Raw genomic sequence first — 20,271 nt, 5'->3', positions numbered from 1 at the left:
TTTTATAAATAACATGTGCAAATGCGTATTTTTATATATTTATTATTAAGAAAATAAACATTATATTATCAGAAATTTTTCGAAACACATTTGTGCATATATTTTCAAGGACACGCGTGTAGGACATTTATAACGCACGTGCACGCGGGCATTTCCGGAATAGAAGCGACGCTGGCGCTCCGACGTCATCCTGCAACGCGCGCGTCGTGCGACGTTTATCGGAAATAGTCTCTCACAATCAGTATATAATACAGTCCGGTACAGTCACACAGGTCACAGGTCAATTGCAGTCGGAAAATGGCGTCGTCGAAAAGCCAACGGTGGATGGTAGACTCGGGCATTTTGCGTAAAAAGAATACCGACGAGGAACCGCAGGAGCTGTTGGTGTTTGGATATAGCTGCAAATTATTTCGCGATGATGACAAGGCGAAAATGATTGATCAGGGAAAACATTTGATACCATGGATGGGCGATAGCACATTGAAGATAGACAGGTCCGTTTCTCTAACCTAGACAAATTTCTCATCTAGGATATTTGTTTCTTCTCCTGCATATAAGATTATGCATCGTACATAATGTCACGTTTGTCCGATGAAAATGATTGACCTAAACAAAAAAAATCCAATTTGAGACAATAATCAACACCAAGCGTCAAGTGCTATATTTAAAAGCAAAAAAAAAGAAAAACAAAAAGATCCCTCTTTCTTTCTTTCTTGCATCATTAATCTCTGGATAAGCAAACTGGAGACTGTTTAAGGCTTCCGCAGGTGTTATCTCGGCTGTGAAACGCGCAGTGTGGCAGCGCGATTTATGCGCTCTACACGGGCGCAGAATCAGGTGCTCTCGTGACGCGGCGTTTATGGCTGGCCGTCTATGCAACAGCAAGGTGAGACACAGCGTAGAGAGACAAATGGCAGCTGACGGTTGTAGGTATTATACAACCGCTCAGCATGGTATGTATTAGCACATTAGACTCAGCTTTGTCTCAGGAAGCGCATAGGTCATTTTTATGCTATGTACACACATATGTATGCAAATTTATTTGTATCGATACTGGAGTAATATTGAAAAATATTCATGCTTTGTATTGATTTTTAATGAACAATATAAATGTTAGAAAGAAATCTGTTTCATGTATTTAAAGATCTCAGAAATTTAAAGATAAATATAAATAAATATGTATTAGAAACAATATGAGATATTTTTACATATTATATATCGTGAATATATTCATGTTAATATTTGTTTTAAAGAACAAAATGCAACAACGGAGATAAAAATTGTGCAAGATGTCCTCTACAACTCTGTTTTATTTCAGAGAAATTATTTTAGTGGGGTTTACTTCTTGATTTAAATTTGCAGATGCCGTGGCCAACTATGTACATCAATCTAAAACAATATCATCTTCTTTCTCTAATGGTTGTATTGTATGTGTATAGATACGATGGACGAGGGGCACTGGCTGACTTACGGATTCACGAGCCACCACCAGGTGGTTTTGATCAGCGGACGATACTTACCGAGGAAGAATTGAAAGTAGAGCAACTCTGTGACGAAGAGCGCTATCGATCCCTTTACAACAATGATGTGGAAGAATCTATGTATCATGGTAATATATTTTTTTTTCTGGAAACGTTTTGATTATATATTTTTACATATAATTGTTATAATAGTTTCATATATTTATATCATAAAAACATGTCTATTACAGAAGAAGAAATAAAAAGATTACATCAAGCATTGGGTTCTGAATCTTCGTATAATCAAGTAGGATATAATTATAATGAAGATGAAAGCAATCAGAAGGGTTCCGGCGAGGACTCTCAAAGTCCGAAACAATCGGAGGGCTCGCAAGAGGAAGATCAGGCATTTGTGCCGCCTCCCGAGCTGGAAATTCCTGAAGGAATGATTCTGGTAAGATACTTATCAATTTTACTTATCAATTATTTTTTTATCAATATGATATGTTTAAATAAAGCTTTTTAATTCCATGTGTTTAGCCGGAAACACAGAAATTGAGTGCCATTATAACAAAAACAGCGCTGTTTATAAGTCAACACGGAAGCCAATTGGAAATCTTGATAAAAACGAAACAGGCAAATAATCCGCAGTTTGCTTTCCTATCAATAGACGAGCCGCTCCATCAATATTACAAGTTTGTCCTCGATGCAATCAAGAATGGAAAATATAATCCCGAAAAACAACCTGAGAAAGAAGAAACCGGTACGCATTTTATTTTTTATAACAAGCAGTACCTTATAGTAATTACATTGAAGTTGACATTATTGAGTTGAAGTAATTGAAGCGACATAAAGCAGGATTTGATTACCCACACCTACTTTGATTCTACTTAGTTTTTCTTGCCGTAAGTATTGCCATAAATTTTTGTTAATATTTTAATTGGTAATCACTATATATATACATATATACATATTAATGTATTTTAATGATTTCTAAAAGATGTACACGATTTTTATTGCTATCTTTCTTTTTTCACTCATAGAATCTGAGGAAGAGTCAGACCAAGATGATGAATCGTACCTTCATCCAAGTCTTGCGCCATCATTTACCAAGATTGAAGCGGTAAGTTTGTATACGTAATGTGCACAGGTTATTTGCACGTTGTACATTAATCTGTTCTTAAAAATGCATAAGCAATCCCTCATGTGGAAGAATTTTGCATTTGGAGTAGTTCGAAATGTGAAAGACCTTTACTGGACCACACTGAATTACTTTTAGAATGATGCTATCGAAATTCATGGATCAGAATAAGATGAAATGTTAATGTACTCTGCAACACTAATTTATGTGTCAAATATTTCTGCTTCCAGGGCTGATTCTGGTATGCATTGTGGACATATGTATTCTCATCTATTTTTATTTATTCAGTTATAACATCATTTCTTATAATATTAATTCTTTCATTCTGCGTGCATATAACGTGTCAATGACGATATTTCAAAAATACAGTAAATGCATATATGATTAATATTTTATAATTCTGTTTTTAAAGGAATAATGAAGTAAACAAAGTTTAATCAAATAAAAATAAAATTTTATTTATGCATTATATGATGCATTATGTAGTATTAATAATTAAATATTATATATTAAAAATCAAGTTCTCTATTTTACTATAATTTTTATTTACAATTTATGCATATATTGGACTTATTGTATTAAAATATAAGCTAATGATATAAGTTATAAGTAAAACAGGCAACTTCTTGATTAATCTTCAGCTATATATAGCTGAAAAATATTTACTAATAGTTATTGCAATTACCATTTGTAATTTTGTATATTTAGAAATAGGCGTTTTTAAAAATAGATTTTGCTATCTTCTACTGTCTATATAAACTATTTCTAAAGTTAAAAATATATATTTATAAATTTAGATATATATTGGAAATGTGAATTATGTATTTCCAATTTTTATTTTGATAAATATTGTAGGAAAATATAAGTCTAAAAGCTATAAATGCAGAGTTAATACAAAAAAAAAAAACTTTTCATTTTTATAGGCACCTAGCATACCGAGCATACAATACAAACCATCAGCCGATTGCGCATACTCTATGCTCGTGAATAAGATTACGGGAAAACCACCGCCGTCCAAGGTTCCGCAAGTATTAGACACGACAATGCAGCCGATGCCGTCCGCTGGATACTATCATCCAATGCCACTACAGGTACTTATAATTTTGGCATCATTTTAAGTTTGTAGCCATTAGGCTATATACATTGATAAAGTTTAGTGAAAGATATTCAGTATTTTTATCGTTATTTTTCATTATATTATTACATTTTTTTCCAGAATTATCCTCCTTATCCTACGCCCATGCAATACTCACACGGTCCAGTTATATATGGGCCGAACGGACAGATGCAAGCGCCTTCGCAACTCGTCAACATGCCAATCATGTCAAACGACGCGACTATGACGCAAACCACTTTGCCCAAGGAAACACCATCGCCCTTGGTACCGTATGGGATACCTGTGCAAAAGCCACTTAGCAGACCTTCTTTTATTGTACCACCGGCGGATGTTCAAATCATCATTGACAAGATGGCGAGTTACGTCGCGAAAAATGGTCGTGATTTTGAGACGATCGTTAAGAACAAGGGAGATCCGAGATTTAATTTCTTAGAGTTGTCGCATCAATATCACGGTTACTATGCGCATAAGCTAACGATATATGAAGGCGCGATAAATCCGAAAGTATTGACGGAGGAGAAGTTGCTGCAGAAGCAAGAACCGCAGGAGGAAAAACAAAAGAAGCTAGAGGAACTGCAGAAGAAGCAGCAGCGAATGGAGGAGGTGCAGAAGCGGGTGAAGATGATACAAGCAAAGAAAAAAAATGGTAGCGACGCGAAGACGAAGCAGAGTACAGGATCTGCAAAACAGATCACTACCGTATCGTTTTCCATCAAAAAACCGAAAGATGGAGAGAGCACGGTGATCGAAAAGAGAAATGCGTTACCGTTGGAGGAAAGCGACGAAGAGATAGATGACGACAAAAAGGACGCAAATTCTAAACCTGGTTCACCTCAGAATAGCATTTCTGACGCGAATTCTTCGATTCCCATGATCGAAGACAAGGATCCGCCGAAATCAGACAAGAAACCGAAGAGTGAGGACAAAGAATTGGTTGATTTGACCGATGATATCCTCGAGGATTGTCAGAAGGAGATCAGACACAAACAGGCGCAAGAAGACAGACTTAAGGACAAATTGATGGCGGCCGCACGAGATAAAATACTGTCTAAGGAGCGGCAATTGCAACTTGAGAGGAAAAAGAAAGCCGCCATTTTTCTCAGTCATATCCAGGCACCGATATCTAAGACCGGTTCTACCACTATCACTGTGAATCAAAACTCCCGAAAAGATGACTCAGATGAGGTGCACTCTTTGCCATCGCCGCTTCTTGCTGAAGAAAATAAAGATAGATCCTCGCAAGATACAAAGACATGCGGGAATTCCTTGATGGATCGATTGAAGAGCGCAGACTTGAGCGGCAAGAGGTCGCGACAACGTTCAAGGAGTCGAAGCGGAAGTCGCACGGACAAGCACAAATTGCATAAAAAGCATAAGAAAAAGAAAAGTTCTCGAAGGTATTTCAAGATTTAATTTTTCAGTTTTAAAATATTTTAAAAAATGTTTTAATTTTATAGAAATGTGTGCACGTGTATGATTTCAGCAATTACGATAGCTCGAGCTCCTCACGCTCGCATCGACCTAAAAAGAACAAGAAATCGTCTTTGCATAGATCACGCTCGCGTAGTCCCTCGCATAGACATCGACACAATCCACGGAGGAGAGGGAGCAACACGAGCTACTCGGATTCGAGCTCGCCTTGATGACATCTTTCTCTACTTGATTCAAATAAATTTGTGTCAAGCAATGTATATACGTACACAAAATGAATATACGTAACATATTATAATTGCGTGTATATTGTGTGATGAACAATTTGATACAGTTTTTGTCACAAAGTAACACAAGAAAATTGACTTGCTCCTTGTTTACCTTTCATCATGTTTATTACAGATTACCTCTTACGCCATTTATATATGTATACATCTTTCCATCGACTATATTTTTTGTGGTGTACTTCCGATGATATCATTTTTCTATATTATACGAACGATTTTAACAGTTAATGCATTTATCTATGTCTTAAATCAACTTTTTATTTACTTTCCATCTCCAAATTTCTCCTAATTTCTGACTTGATTAATATGTTCAGAGGTTGTTTATTTTATTTATTTTCCTAAATTAATGATTTAACGCTTTGCATGATCGATACATTACGAGTAAATTAATCTATTAGAATAAGAAGAGATTGTGATAAATATGATAAAATAGAAATTATGTATATTCAAAATTGCTGTTCTGCATCTGATATGTATGAAAAAGTATTAAAATATGCATTTCACAGAAATTCAGATCGTACACATACAAGCAAGAATTTCTTGATTATAGTAGAGCGATTATGCAATGTCAAAGGAGTTATCAAATCGGATATTTCCACGCACCCTGTTACGTTTATCAGTAAACATGCAAATATAGTTTTACTTACGTATGCATTTATTATAATATTTATATGTGATATCGCAGCAGCATCAAATCGTCAAAAACAAAATTTCTTAATATTGAAACGCGTGTACTACGCGTAACCCACAATATGTGACAATTGAATCCATTTGCAGCGGACGACATCAATTATATTATATATTTGACATCATTTTTTTCACATGTTTTTATTGTGCATTAAAAGTTCCAACCGATTATCGTAGCAAATTGATCCGATTTAACACAGTTAAATGAACAATCACTATTATTGATATAATAAATTGCAGATTTATGGGTGGACGATTTAGAAGTCTATTTTTAAATGCTATTATTCTCGGCATCTCTATTTGTATTTTGTTTTATAGCCATTCAAAAACAAATAGCTGCAACCGTTCCTCCAACATTATCTTTTGTTAACATTTTTTATTAGAATATTTTATTTTTTATTTTTTTAGGATAGATTCTTTCATCATTGTGTGAGATTTGTGATTTTTCGCGAAAGGAATAAACGAGAATGCACAAGGCCTTCATTGATATAGATCAATGAAGGCTGAATTAAAAAAATGTCGATCATAAATTTTTTTTAAAATGCTCATAGAGAGAGATACCGCTCCACAATTTCTTTCTTTATATATAAAGAGTATCATTCATAACAACGATATATATGATAGCCTCCTATATCATTACCAATTTCTGCATTATCACGATCATTATTTAATTATCATTACAATTATCATTATTTTGCTTTTAATGTGATGATGATGCTTTTTTATTTAAAAAATTAATTTTGATTTTATGCTAATGTATTGAGCTGTACAAACAATTTTGTAAAAATTTTAAATCATATCTTTTTTTCTACTCTTATGCATAATATATATTGCGTATTATAAATATAAGCTGCATTTACGTACAAAAACTATAATTTGTATAATATATAAATTGCAAAAATTCTGTATCTCAGATGAAAATTTCGTAATAAGTCATTAATCGTCTTATTTACGTCTGCGATAAAATGCATGTACAATAGTTTTAGGATTTGTGAATAGAAGAGAGAATGGGTGGGGGAAGGGGGAAGGATTATATATATGATGTAGCACCAATGATTTGACATTTGCATATGATCACCAGTCAGACGATAAGGGGATCAAGGGTGAACTGTCTTCGACTTTATAAGTCACTTGTACGTAGGATAGGACAGACGGCAGTCGCATTTTCATTAGTAACCGATCAACAGCTACAGGATGTCCGCTACAATAACTGTAAGTACTCCACTTACACATTCGATAATATTTCGTAGCAAAAATTTAAGATTGCAATCATGTAATATCGCGATATCAAAAAACTACTCTCTTCTAGATGTATTGATTATTTTGATCCGATTTATTAATGCATCAAATAATAGTGCTGTTCAAGGATTTACATATATTTAACAATAATTCTAACTAATTTTTATTCAAAATTAATTCAAAAATTTTAATACAAAAAATCTTCAGAAATGAGATAATAATTACAATAAATGTACAATAGCATATATTTGTTATGTATACAGGGTCCGACCGAATAACATGTACAAACGGGCACAGTGTGATTCCTTATGAAAATGAATATTTAAAACTCAATTTTCTCGAAAACGAAGCCTCGAATAAAAAAATTTTATTCTATTTCTTTCTCTTATTTTTTCATAAAGAATCATCCTGTGCCCGTTTGTACATGTTATTCGGCCGGACCCTGTATACATAACAAATATATGCTATTGTACATTTATTGTAATTATTATCTCATTTCTGAAGATTTTTTGTATTAAAATTTTTGAATTAATTTTGAATAAAAATTAGTTAGAATTATTGTTAAATATATGTAAATCCTTGAACAGCACTATTATTTGATGCATTCTTAAAATACATTGATTGATAAAATTCTTAAAATACATTCACTGATAAAATTTATCTTCTCTCTTTTGTATTGATGTAATTACATCTTATAAAAATGACATGAAATTCATATAGCACAGTGTTTTGTGTATTACATTTGAAGTTCTGGCTCTAATAATAAAAAATAAAAAGATGCTCATCATATTATTATACAAGGCTTGATATGATTTTCATTCAACATTGCTCGCGTCATTCATTCGCGTTAGAAATCGTTGCGTCTACGTTTGATTGTACGTAATGTTTTCTTAAATACGTAGTATTTAAACGCAGATATAGTATCTATATTCATTTTATTACGTATGTAGTAAACAGCTAAGTGATGACGCATTTGTGCTTATAATCTAAGCAGATTTTTTTTTATCCTTTCATCGCATGTTAAGCCAGATCCTTGCTAAGATTAGAATTAGATATATATATACATATGTATGAAGTATTTTTGAAATTAATATAAGTTAATATTTTGAAGTTAAATTACAGTCTATATTTTGTCATATGATATACTACTATTTTTTGATATTGCATAATGCTAAAAAATTTTTAGGTCTCTTTTTTTACATATATAAAAATAAACTGTATGAATACATAAAAAGCTAATTGCAAAGTATAATTATAAAAAAGAAAAACTGTTGTTATAAGTTATAATAAAATATCTTAGATTTTTAATTTTGCCTAATAAAACTACATACACACACGTGGATAATGTATATATAAGTATCGCAGAATATAATTACAAATTAATTTATAAAATAAATTCCGTGACTATATATATATATATATATATATATATATATATATATATATATACACATATTTCGAGGAATTCTTCGAATTACTACGAGTTTTAATTATTACGAGTTGAATAAATAATACAAGTGTACACAAATTTTCTGTTAAAGTCTTGAATAATTTCTTAGTAGGGCAATAATTTATGTAATAATTAATTAAAGATGGAAATTATTTGATGGATTGTTAAGAGTGATTGATTTGCCGCAGCAACAAAATCGTGACCATGCCATGTTGCTGGACCCATCGGAACAATTGCGACCTGAGCCGATATACTCTGGAAAATTGCAGAGAGAATTTCGCAATTACGAGGTAGATAATGAAGATCCTATCAAGGAACGCGTTCGCAAAACCTACGAGCAGATGCACACCAATCAAACCGTCGAGTTCGTGAAATGTTAGTAAAAAAGATAATATTATGTACATCATCTTTATATTAGATTATAAATTGTATACTTTATTTTTCTTGAGTGTTGATTAATCAATGCTTGCATCTAAACAGATTGAACGGTTGATTAATATCGTGTAATTATTTATTGCTCCGAATATAGTTTTGAAAACGAAGACACAAGATAGAAAAATGACAAAATCGCTGTTCCTTTTCCAGCTCGCATGAAAGAATGGTTGCAATTTAATAAATTCAAGATGACGATAAAGGACGCTTTGCTCAAACTGAATGACCTCATTGACGAAAGCGATCCAGACACTAATCTGCCTAATATCGTTCACGCGTTTCAAACTGCAGAGTCTATCAGGAAGAAGCATCCAGATCTAGATTGGTTTCATCTCACCGGCCTAATTCACGATCTTGGAAAAGTAATGTATAATATAAAATTAGAGAATGCATATTCTGTGACAAATATATAATTTACCATAATAAAATAGATATGTTAAAAAAATTCAGATCGATCGAAGAATCAATCGTTAAAAATTAATATGTTAAGAATGAGACACACACACACACACACACGCACATACATACTCTTTTTCTTTCTTTGTATGACTTTTATAAATTTGAACTAAAATATACGCGTACGCGTCAGTTTGCCATTCTATTAACATATAATCGGATAGCAAGATTGATTGTGCATTGCAGGTGATGGTGTTTTACGGAGAACCTCAATGGGCTGTAGTGGGTGACACGTTCCCTGTCGGTTGTGCCTGGGGTGATTCAATCGTGTACAGAGCAACGAGTTTCGACAATAATCCTGATGGCAAAGACCCGCGTTACAAGTATGTCTCAATAATATGTATATCAATTTTGAATCTATTGTGTAAGGTAAAATCACAAACGAATCATGTCTAGTTAAAAATAGCGAAAAATGAAGATGGTTAAATGGTTTATGAAATGTTTCTCTTATTTATTAAAATATTTCTTTTTCAAAGAACACATATGAGTAAGAAAAATATTTTTATTAATAGAGCGTTTCAGAGGAAAAATTTTGATACCAAAATAACTCCAGAATCCAGATTTTTAAGTATTAAAAGAAAATGCAGGAAATATGGGATAATTTGAATATATAAAAACTTAATAATTGCAAATATATCGCGTTATATTGAGATTATTTTTTATTGTGCAGTACGAAATATGGTATGTACAAACCCAAATGCGGAATATCTAATTTAATGATGTCGTGGGGCCATGACGAGTACTTGTATCGATTACTTGTATATAACAAAAGTAAATTACCGAAGGAGGCTTTGGCTATGATCCGTTATCATTCTTTTTATCCTTGGCACGCCGGCGGTGATTACATGTACTTCTGTACTCCGGACGATATTAAGATGTTAAAATGGGTTGTGGAATTTAAGTAAGTATCAAATATCACGACTATTTTAACATAGTAAAATATAAGGAACATAAAAAAAGTTATTAATTAAAAAAGTGTCTACCTACATACATAATTATAGATTTGAATGCAGTGAAATATAAGAAAGAAAAAAAAGTTGTTATAATTTTATATTAAAAATCACTTTATCTATATATTTAATTCAAATTGCGAATAATTATTAGAAATCTGAAAAAATAATATTGAAGTAACTAATTTAACATTATGAACGATTTTGCAGCAAATTCGATCTTTATACTAAGAGCGACGACGTACCCGACATTGAGAAACTGTGGCCCTACTATGAGAAATTAATCGATAAATACATTCCCGGTGTGCTCGAGTGGTAAACAGTATCTTCTTGTTTCGATTTTTATAACATTTATATTTTAAATCCATTGATATTTTAAATGAGTATGTTATGCGCAAATAATATGAATTTATTTTATTGTTAGACGCATGCGTGTTACATATATGTATGATAAAAAGAGAAGAGAATTCTTTACAAAAATTTATAATATATTTTAATGAAAGACTAATATATATATATATATATATAATATTTTTATTGATGAGAGCACAATTAGAGAGCAAGTATAATGTAAACAAAGAGAGCAAATATAATGTAAATAACGTTAAACTTATAAACAAATCTAAACAAATGTCAAATATAAACGAATATAAATGAAGTCCCCAATAATATTAGCTAAGAGTTTGCTGTATTTCTCGATATATATAACTCGCGAGACTACAAAGAAATATGATACATATTTTAATCGCGAGTATATGTGTTTATTATACAATAATAGTTTATGGCATTCTTCTGCGAAATTCTTCATGCGCGATATGTGAATTCCAAGATTCCGGTACGCAGTTGGCGGAGCGCTCAAAAAAACTTACGCGCATTCCGAAAATATACGCATTCAGGTTTTTAGGCGCATAAAATTGATTAGGCCTACGCGTTGGTTAACGCGATGATAAAGATCGCGCTTGTCTCGATTAGATGAGTAATCCGTCCGTTAAATGATACGCGCGAAGGGGAGCTTGACTCACGCGGGCCAGGCAACTATTTCGAACGAAGGATTCGTTCTTTCCAAGGACTGATTTGTTAATATTTATCAGTGTACATGTTCAGAAAATAGATTATGCGTAAGGTCGCGCGCGCGCGTGTTACGCGTGGGATATTATATAATTCTTTTATTATCATATAATTAAATAACATAGAATTTATTTGCAAATACATAATTAATTAATTCGATATGGTACAATATAAATTGTTTTATTGTACACAATGATTATGTGCAGACTGTTTGTTTTATTAGTGGCCATAATAAACGCATTTGGCGAACATAATGACATATCTTGTAAAATATGTGAAACAATATAATATTTTATAAACTCTTTTTTATTTTATATAAATATTTTCATTATAATTAAATTTTTATGACATTTTACAGTTTTTTAGATCTTAAATTAAGCAACTCTAATTATTTTCCGCGTATAAAAAGAAGCTAATTGCATTAATATATTACTTTAAGTATTAGTATTTTGTAATATTTGTTATTTGCGACATATATATATATATATATATATATATATATATATATACATATGATTTTACAATTTATTCTTATTATAATTATAATCACGAGAGCGTAATCTAGAGAGTTACAGTTAATAAAGTCTCTCTCAAGGATGGTACACAATTAGTGTACACTTCCTCGCGCGTTGTCACATTTATCATATTATGAATGCGACAGAAACTAAAGTTTTGGCATACGCGTCCATCGATGTGTGAAAGTGCCTAGAAAGTTTTCAATAAACCAGACACAATCTACTGTGCTAGATAGGTACACGATGTACAAACAGTACGCTACAATAATACAACAGTGTCGCTACAATAATAGGGCGCAGCCTCTTTATCGTATGTTTCGCGCACTCATACAATAACACCTCGTCTTGCAGTTATATTTTTGCGATGTTTGCTTTCGCATACTGAGACTCGAGGAATTTGAAAATTCCTCGAGTCCCGGGATATGTCCTTGTATGTACATGCATAATTGTAAAATGCATGAAAGCAACGTGGAGAAATGAAAGCAACAGCGCAGAAGTAAAGGAGTTTGTAGGTAATGTGTTATATATAGAGATTGCAGAGATAATTATATAAAATTGAAATTATCGTATATATAATTAAAAGAAATATAACTTAATACTTTACATACGAAGAATCTTAATCTCGCTACTTCTTAAAAGAAGACAATTGTGATTATTTATTTTTAGGTAAATAATTAGTAATTATTTATTTTTAGTTAAATAATATAATTTGTTGATTTAGTTTTAGTAATACCATAATTTAGTTTTAGTTTTGTATTTTGTATTTAATTCTGTTTTTTTTTTATTTATTGTTTATCATTAACTATCGTATTATTTTTTTTAGTTTTAATTTACTTTTTTATTATTTTTATTATACTAGCTTAATTTATTTTTTAATATAGTTTTCACATTTTTAAGATACGTGTTTTTGAGACTTATTATTATTTGATGAAAAGGGGAAAGAGAAGCCTTATTAAAAACCCTATTATAATTGCAAGGCACAATTCTTGCAAATGTTTTTAAATCATTTATATAAGTATTCTATTCATTTAAATCTGTACAAGATAACCTTTATAGACAATTATCTATATAAAAAAATAGGTTTAACGATAACCTTACGATAAAAGTTACAAGTTGAGTTAATCCAGGGGTTTTCTCGAAAGGTACCTGTGTGTCTTGTTAACGAGCGAATTGATCGATCATAAACCGCTGTTTTGTATGGGATAATTGTCGGTTATGTTTAACAAGCGAGTTGTGCATACATGAGATACACGCGAAACGTGCATTCTAATTTTATTATTTCGCAATTATATGCCGTTGCCGATTTCACAAGCTGTTTAATATACGCATGTATAAAATTTTCATCTTAATGCCACCGCCCTATTTTGGATCTCAAATTAAAATCTGTAATTAATAAACGTCAGAAATATTTGATCATGAGAAATCTAGTTGTATGTGTGTGGGCGTAATAAATATATTCATTGACTGATCGGATGACGTGTGTGATTCATGACTTTGCTTAAAAAAAATTTATTCTCTATTAAAGAGTTTATCTTTCTTATTCATCTATTATAATATTATTTATCTATTATAAGGAGTATGAGAAAAACGATTTCACTAAAGGCACTTGTCATATTTATTGCGCGTATGAATTTTAATTCTGCTGATATTCTTACAGTTTTATCGATCTCGCCGCGGAAAAACAGTTATATTGTCTAATTAACGACTGTGTGTCTCGTTAACGAGATGGAATTATTCCGGTATATCGCGGCGCTTATTAATGAATCGACCCGCCTCGAGAGTAATGGTTTGCTGTTCTGCATCGCGGTGTGCACTTTCGTAGAGGTCGCGAAGGAAGAAGGGATTGAGTCCCTTCACCAATCTGGGACGTGTGTGTAAGTCGCGTATAGCCATGTAGTTATTCAATCTGAAATAAGGTTACATCGATTTTTCAATGCGTGGAGATGTGTAATCCTGGAATCGCGCTGATACATGTATTTGAACATGTATTTCACTATCCTCTTAAATTTCAAATTTGTATTACTATGTATATATTTCTATATTACTCTACCACTATACATGTATATGTTTAAATTTTTTTCCTTAATTTTAATTTTGTTAAACTTTTTTATTGCGTAAAAGTTTAACAAAAGTTGGAACGATTCTGTGAGAAATTATTAACGTGTTTGCAAAGACATATTCCCTCTTTTTGTTCTATAAAAAATTACTGTCATGAGCGATCACTATTCATTGCTTACCTTCATTTCCTTGCAAAAGAGAAAGAGAGAGAGAGAGAGAGAGAGAGAGAGAGAAAGGGATTAAAAATATGAATTTATTAAGAAATTAGACTTGCAAAAATAAAATAAATTCTGAGACGATATTAATGAAAGAATAAAATTTTATATAAATAAAAAAAAAAATGTGTATGTATAATACAGAGAAACGATATATACAAAATTAGAAGTTTAATTTTATACAATTATGTAATTTTTTCAATATTTTCAAATATTTTAACAATCTGTGCGTAAAAGTAATTTTTCCGATTAGGATGAAGAAATGCAGTGCTCGTTGCAACGAAATGTATTCCCCCTGTCTTCTCACGGTGGTCCCTTACTTCGAAGATGCGATCGGGCCGGTCGAATTCGTTACCGTTCTCCGCCGAGAAGGGGCTTCTTTATTTTTAGTGATCCATCGGTATTCGCTGCCGGCGTTTGCTCGTCCTCTCCATCTCATGGGACTCCGATATTCGCCTTTACACAACTGCGCATGATTTCCGCCTCGTCGCTTCGCCACAACGTTACTTCCTTTCCTCAGGATCGTCGCGCAATTCGTTTTCTTCGAGATTTCTCGACGACCCTGATCTCATTTGAATCCGAACAACTCTTCCATCTTTCATTTTTTAAATGTGGATAAAATAATATTCTTGTAACAAAGTAACGACATTTAAAATATTGATAATATCTATTAATATATAATTAATTATATATACTTATTATATATAATAAATTATATATAATAATTAAAAAATATTTTAAATTTTGCAAGTGATAAACGTAGAATTATCGTTATTATTCGTAATGATAACAGGGCTTTAAATTTTTTTAAATTCTCGTGCCTCTCTTTTGCCGGAATTCACATTCGCGTTCGGAATTGATCAAGCGACCAGGGAGATAGGAATCATGACGAGGCGATAAATCGTTCCCGCGGCGCTCCTATGGACGCAGGTGACTTACGTGGAACTCCAATTAGCGGCGATTCCGCGACGGGCGAGCGCGGCCGCGAGTGCGCATAATACGCGAGGCGCGCGTGATTACGATCGCGAAAGGAACCCCCGCGCTAAGCAACGTTGGAGCTGCGTGTCGACAAAATTGGCTTAGTCAGCGGTCGCATTACAGGGTATTACGGAACATTAACGGGATATTATTGTGGCAGCATCAGCTCGCATCGTCATTCGCGTACGTATCGCGCCCTATCCCCGTATATATGTATGTGTGTGGCCTATGATAGAGAAAGAAAAAGCGGGGAAGCACTGTAGGTCACGTAGCTCATGAATCATGCAGCCTTACCTTTACCTCGTAAGCGATTGCGACTTCTGGGAAATATCGAGTCTACATGCTCAAACGTGGACGCCCACGCGACCTCACGTAACCGAGACCCACACACACACGGGACGCCCGATTCTCGATACCTTCTCTCTTTTTCTCTCTCTCTCTCTCTCTCTCTCTCTTTCTTTCTCGCAGTGTCCAACAACCTCCGGATAATCGACGCCGAAGGTCGCGAAGGTCTCAAGTACAACGAGATGCAGATGCTAACGAGATGCAATGTAACAGATGCTGGGGTGCTTGCTATCATGGAGATTAAAGTTCATGGAAATTGGCACAACAAAGTTCATGAAAAAGGGATTCGTAGGATCTTAATTCGGAGAAATTAGGAGAGATTGTAGGACCAAAAATTTATGGAATTAATTCGTAGGATTCACAAGTTTTTCCAGTTTGAGTTAAGTAATGAGTAATGAGAAAAATTAAACTACTACTATAGTCAATGTCCATTTTCATAATTTGTAATATGGAATTATTTTTCAAATTTTAAAATCATGCAAAAAATATGAGGAGAAAATAAATAAAAGTTTGTAAAAATTATTTTATGTTTGATTAATTATTTGATTAATTAATATTAATTAATTTAAATAATTATTTAAATTAATTAAATTAATTTATATAAAGTAATTTGCATGAAGCTATAAAGTTTTGGAGAATGTAAATTTTTGCACAGGTGTTGCAAACCTATATATAATATTTGGAATGATCCTAATCTACAGATAATTTTCGGCAATTTGCCTTCACTTTCTACTTAACGGTACCGCAACTTAATAATCTGAGAAGTCATTTGCCTGTTTCGCAGGTAAATGACTCTCTTTTCGACTCGTCTTTGTTCCAGGAAATTCAAGATAATCGTCCCTGGTCTTTCTTTCGTTCGCCGTTAACGTGAAATATAATGCGACGCTCAAAAGATAATGCGGCAGGTGAAATTTGTGTCCTACAATGTTAAAAAGAGCGGAGATCGTGATTGATAAAAGAAATTTGAACATTTGTCATGTACGGTATGAGTTTTGACATTTCTTTTACTTGGGCAGTATTTGCTATATTAATATTTAATATAAAAATATTTTTGTTGCAAAATAATAAAGTATTGTTTTTTATTTTTTTAGAGAAAATTTATAAATATAATATATTGTGATATATTATATAATGCAATATAATATGTTGCAATATGTAAAAGATTAATGCATATTATAAAAGATACATTATTTTTTTTTTGAATGAGATATTTCATTTTCTGTCGTATTTTTTATAGCATTGTATATCATGTTCTCTCGTGTGGGTGATTAACATGTTTCTCTCGTCAGGGACTAATGTGTTTTAATTTAAGAGAGAGATGAAATGATATGCGGAATCAGGATGTGCAAATACGGGGGTAGTAAAATATGATAGTTACAGTTGCGGAATACATTAGGGGCTGTAGTTCTTTCTTCACCTGAGAACGCGATTACTCTTTACGTTCATTATCCGTAAATTCCGCGAATTCGCGGAGTTTCTCCGTAAAATGCGTCATAGAATCAGTGAATTACCGTTGCGGTAGAAAATGTAACAACCCACATTTTTTCCTCATTTGCTTTTATTAATTTGACGGTTCCGGTAAAGCGGGTAAAGCATCTCACCAGGATATTTTCCCACGAACTGATTTCATCTTCCTTGCAAACACACGGTGATGAGTCTTGTAGTTTCTTGTTAATTTCGTTTCTTTCTCTAAAATAAAATATTACATTTATATCGAATATCAAATTAGCACCATCATTTTTTACATAATGGTAAAAGATAAAAATTTTAAGTGTAAAAGTTATGTAAAAATGTGTGCATGTGATATATGTCATAATTATATATAAATTTATATATATAATTTTATATACGATAATTTTTTTTTCATTTCTTCTTTTATTTTTTTCTAAAAAGCAATAGGAAAATTCTTCTAATTATTTTTAAAATTATTTTTATTATTTTTCCTGTACTTTATATATAATAGATATATATATATATATATATATATATATATATATACACATTAATAATATACATAATAATTTACATTTGATTATATATAGATTTTTTTCCCGATTAATATATATAATATATTTTTTATTTATATCTTTTTAAATTATCTCTTTATATATATTACACATTATTTATATTATATATCTCTCATTATTTCCAATTTAGATAATAGTGTCACATTTTAAACATAATTGTAAGCACAAATTCCATCAGAAATTCCATCAGGTAATAATTCCTCGGAAGCGTCTTTCGGACATATCGCCCCGGAACTTCGTTTCATTATTCTAACATTCATGCGTTACCGCATGCAATTCGCGATAACACGCCACATGGCATATCAATCTCCCGCTAGGTCTGCTTCCGAGAAACATTGTATCCCTGCGCCGACGACTGCATACCGGTGCAACGGGTGCGTAAGTACGCCCCAAAGAGAAACCAGTGAGTTATGACATATTTGCGGTCGAGGATCCTTCTTACCCGCCCTACGTCGCCCAGATGAGAGGCCTTTCTGGCCGAACTCTTACGAAGACCCTACCACGCACTTTGTGCGTCACAGACGCCGTGTAGTCGTGAGCACGCATTCCTGATGTCTTCCTTACGAGCGGTGCACCGACCGGATTGCCTTGCCGGTATTAAGACCGCTCCCACAACGGTCGTCGATGTGTGCGCCGATAACCCGTAAACTATAAACGATGAATATACGAGATATTTGAGATGTCCAGGTGTTACTCGTTGCCGCAAATCTTGTCCGGAACATTATCACAATGTTATATATTCGTAGGATTTCCTCCAAAAAAATTGGAGATTTTATTAATTTTTTTCTGTGAAATCGAAAATATAAGTTATAGTAATTAAATGTGCATTATAATTAAACCTTAATAAGACTATTACTTTCAATGAATTTAAAATTTATACAAATCCAAAAATTCATTGATTCCTATCAAATTTTATCGTGTCGCAATATTTATGAGTGGCAATTTATTCTTTAACAATGTTTCTTTACTCGAATATATATTGTATCGCCTTTGAAATTTCTTCCGTCAATTTGTTATTTGCTATCATAATTATTTCCGAATTAAAAAAGTGGAGTTACGGAAATTGCCGGATCAAATGATGATTTAAGTAGCAATCAATAATTAATATACAAAGCATAAAATAATACATGACTCGTTGAATAATTTAAATAATAGAATTAATATCTATATATAAGCCAATTTTGTACAGATATCTTTTCTCGTACTTATGATTATTGCTTTTCGAGATGCCTATTCCATGAATATTTTATCGAAACATTTGTTCAGCAACGAAGGAACGCTTTGCCTTCAACAAGTGTCTCGACCCGAATCGGTTAAAATTCGATCAATACTGCCCTAGAATCAATGTCAATTCTTCTGTGACGTCGATCGACAATGAACTTTTATTTTACAGCATAACATCAAGAGCATACATATGTCTTAATGTTTTTTAATTTTTTAAATTTTATTTATATGTGTGCGTACAGATTTGAATACTTTTTGTATTTGGCATGTTTTAAAAAAAAAATTTTTTTTTATCAGTTGGATTATTTTAAAAGTTTTCACAAATAAATGTAAATTGCGTTTACATAAGAAGAAATTAATATTAAAAATCGATCTTGGTGAATCTGTAATTATCATGTGAAACTGACTGTGTGAAACCGACTTTATGTTTTATCGTCTACCGTATATGAAAGAAAGACATACGTGCATCCAAAGAAGTAAGAATATATCGGGAAGGAGCTTTCATAGTGAAACGGAAATAAATTCTCAATACGTTTACTGATTAATTAGACGCGATATTTCAAATATCAGTATAACACGCATAATATGATTGTTAAAAATTTTAGATTATATTTCTTTTCTTGAGTTATTTTGTATATGTGTATGACTTATATATATGTACAATCCATATGATATTCATCCGATAATGAACAGAGATTCTCTCTCGGAAAAGTGTTATAAATTTTACATTTTCTGCCTTCCTTCTCTACAAGCGCAGAATCGTTGCATGTAAAATAAATGAATTCGGCGAAATTATCGGTTACAATAATTAAATTTTCAAATCTTATTGTTAATTCCCATCCGGGAGAATTTCCGGGAGATTGTCTGTTCGCTCTTCGCGACACTTAATTATTATTCGGAATCTCGCTAATGCGAGATTAACGGATTATCACGCGAAAACCGTCGCTTCCGCGAAAAAAGGCGAGGGACTCGCACGTGTCACATTCGCGCGACCGTAGCAACAGCTTCCCCGAAATCGATCGGCGATTTCCGGGAGGTGACTTCATTCGGGGATTCCATCGCGGTCACGCTTTTATTTTGTTCGAACTGTGTGTATATATGTGTGAAGCGAAAGAGGTTAAGAACATTATACCTGATAACAGCACCCACCTACCGTTCGTCCATCACGTGCACACGTGAGAACTTCGATCC

At 32.6% G+C, this 20,271-nt stretch overlaps 2 protein-coding genes across 5 annotated transcripts; both read left to right on the top strand.

Moving 5' to 3' along the window:
- The first annotated feature begins 220 nt into the window (after positions 1-220).
- On the top strand, positions 221-5,664 carry LOC126858497 (splicing factor, suppressor of white-apricot homolog). 4 transcript variants are annotated; one of them, XM_050608877.1, is made up of 9 exons: positions 364-494; positions 768-886; positions 1,440-1,609; positions 1,712-1,914; positions 2,001-2,223; positions 2,504-2,583; positions 3,525-3,692; positions 3,818-5,115; positions 5,202-5,664. In XM_050608877.1, exons 3-9 carry the CDS (start codon positions 1,600-1,602, stop codon positions 5,359-5,361), a joined length of 2,142 nt encoding a protein of 713 aa, XP_050464834.1. In that variant the 5' UTR covers positions 364-494; positions 768-886; positions 1,440-1,599; the 3' UTR covers positions 5,362-5,664. The 4 variants fall into 4 exon arrangements, with proteins under 4 accessions (XP_050464830.1, XP_050464833.1, XP_050464834.1 ...); XM_050608873.1 differs by lacking the exon at positions 768-886 and having other exon boundaries at positions 221-494; XM_050608876.1 differs by having other exon boundaries at positions 356-886.
- Positions 5,665-7,176: 1,512 nt separating this feature from the next.
- LOC126858533 (inositol oxygenase) lies at positions 7,177-11,977 on the top strand. The gene is made up of 6 exons (XM_050608941.1): positions 7,177-7,335; positions 9,001-9,187; positions 9,398-9,606; positions 9,887-10,023; positions 10,371-10,601; positions 10,861-11,977. The coding sequence occupies exons 1-6, from the start codon at positions 7,318-7,320 to the stop codon at positions 10,967-10,969; spliced, it is 891 nt and encodes a 296-aa protein (XP_050464898.1). The 5' UTR covers positions 7,177-7,317; the 3' UTR covers positions 10,970-11,977.
- Positions 11,978-20,271: the final 8,294 nt, after the last annotated feature.

The sequence above is a fragment of the Cataglyphis hispanica genome, chromosome 25 (assembly GCF_021464435.1).
Source record: "Cataglyphis hispanica isolate Lineage 1 chromosome 25, ULB_Chis1_1.0, whole genome shotgun sequence".
Lineage (NCBI taxonomy): Eukaryota > Metazoa > Arthropoda > Insecta > Hymenoptera > Formicidae > Cataglyphis > Cataglyphis hispanica.
The sequence above is the reverse complement of the archived record's forward strand: the minus strand, read 5'-3'. Positions and strand labels throughout refer to the sequence as shown.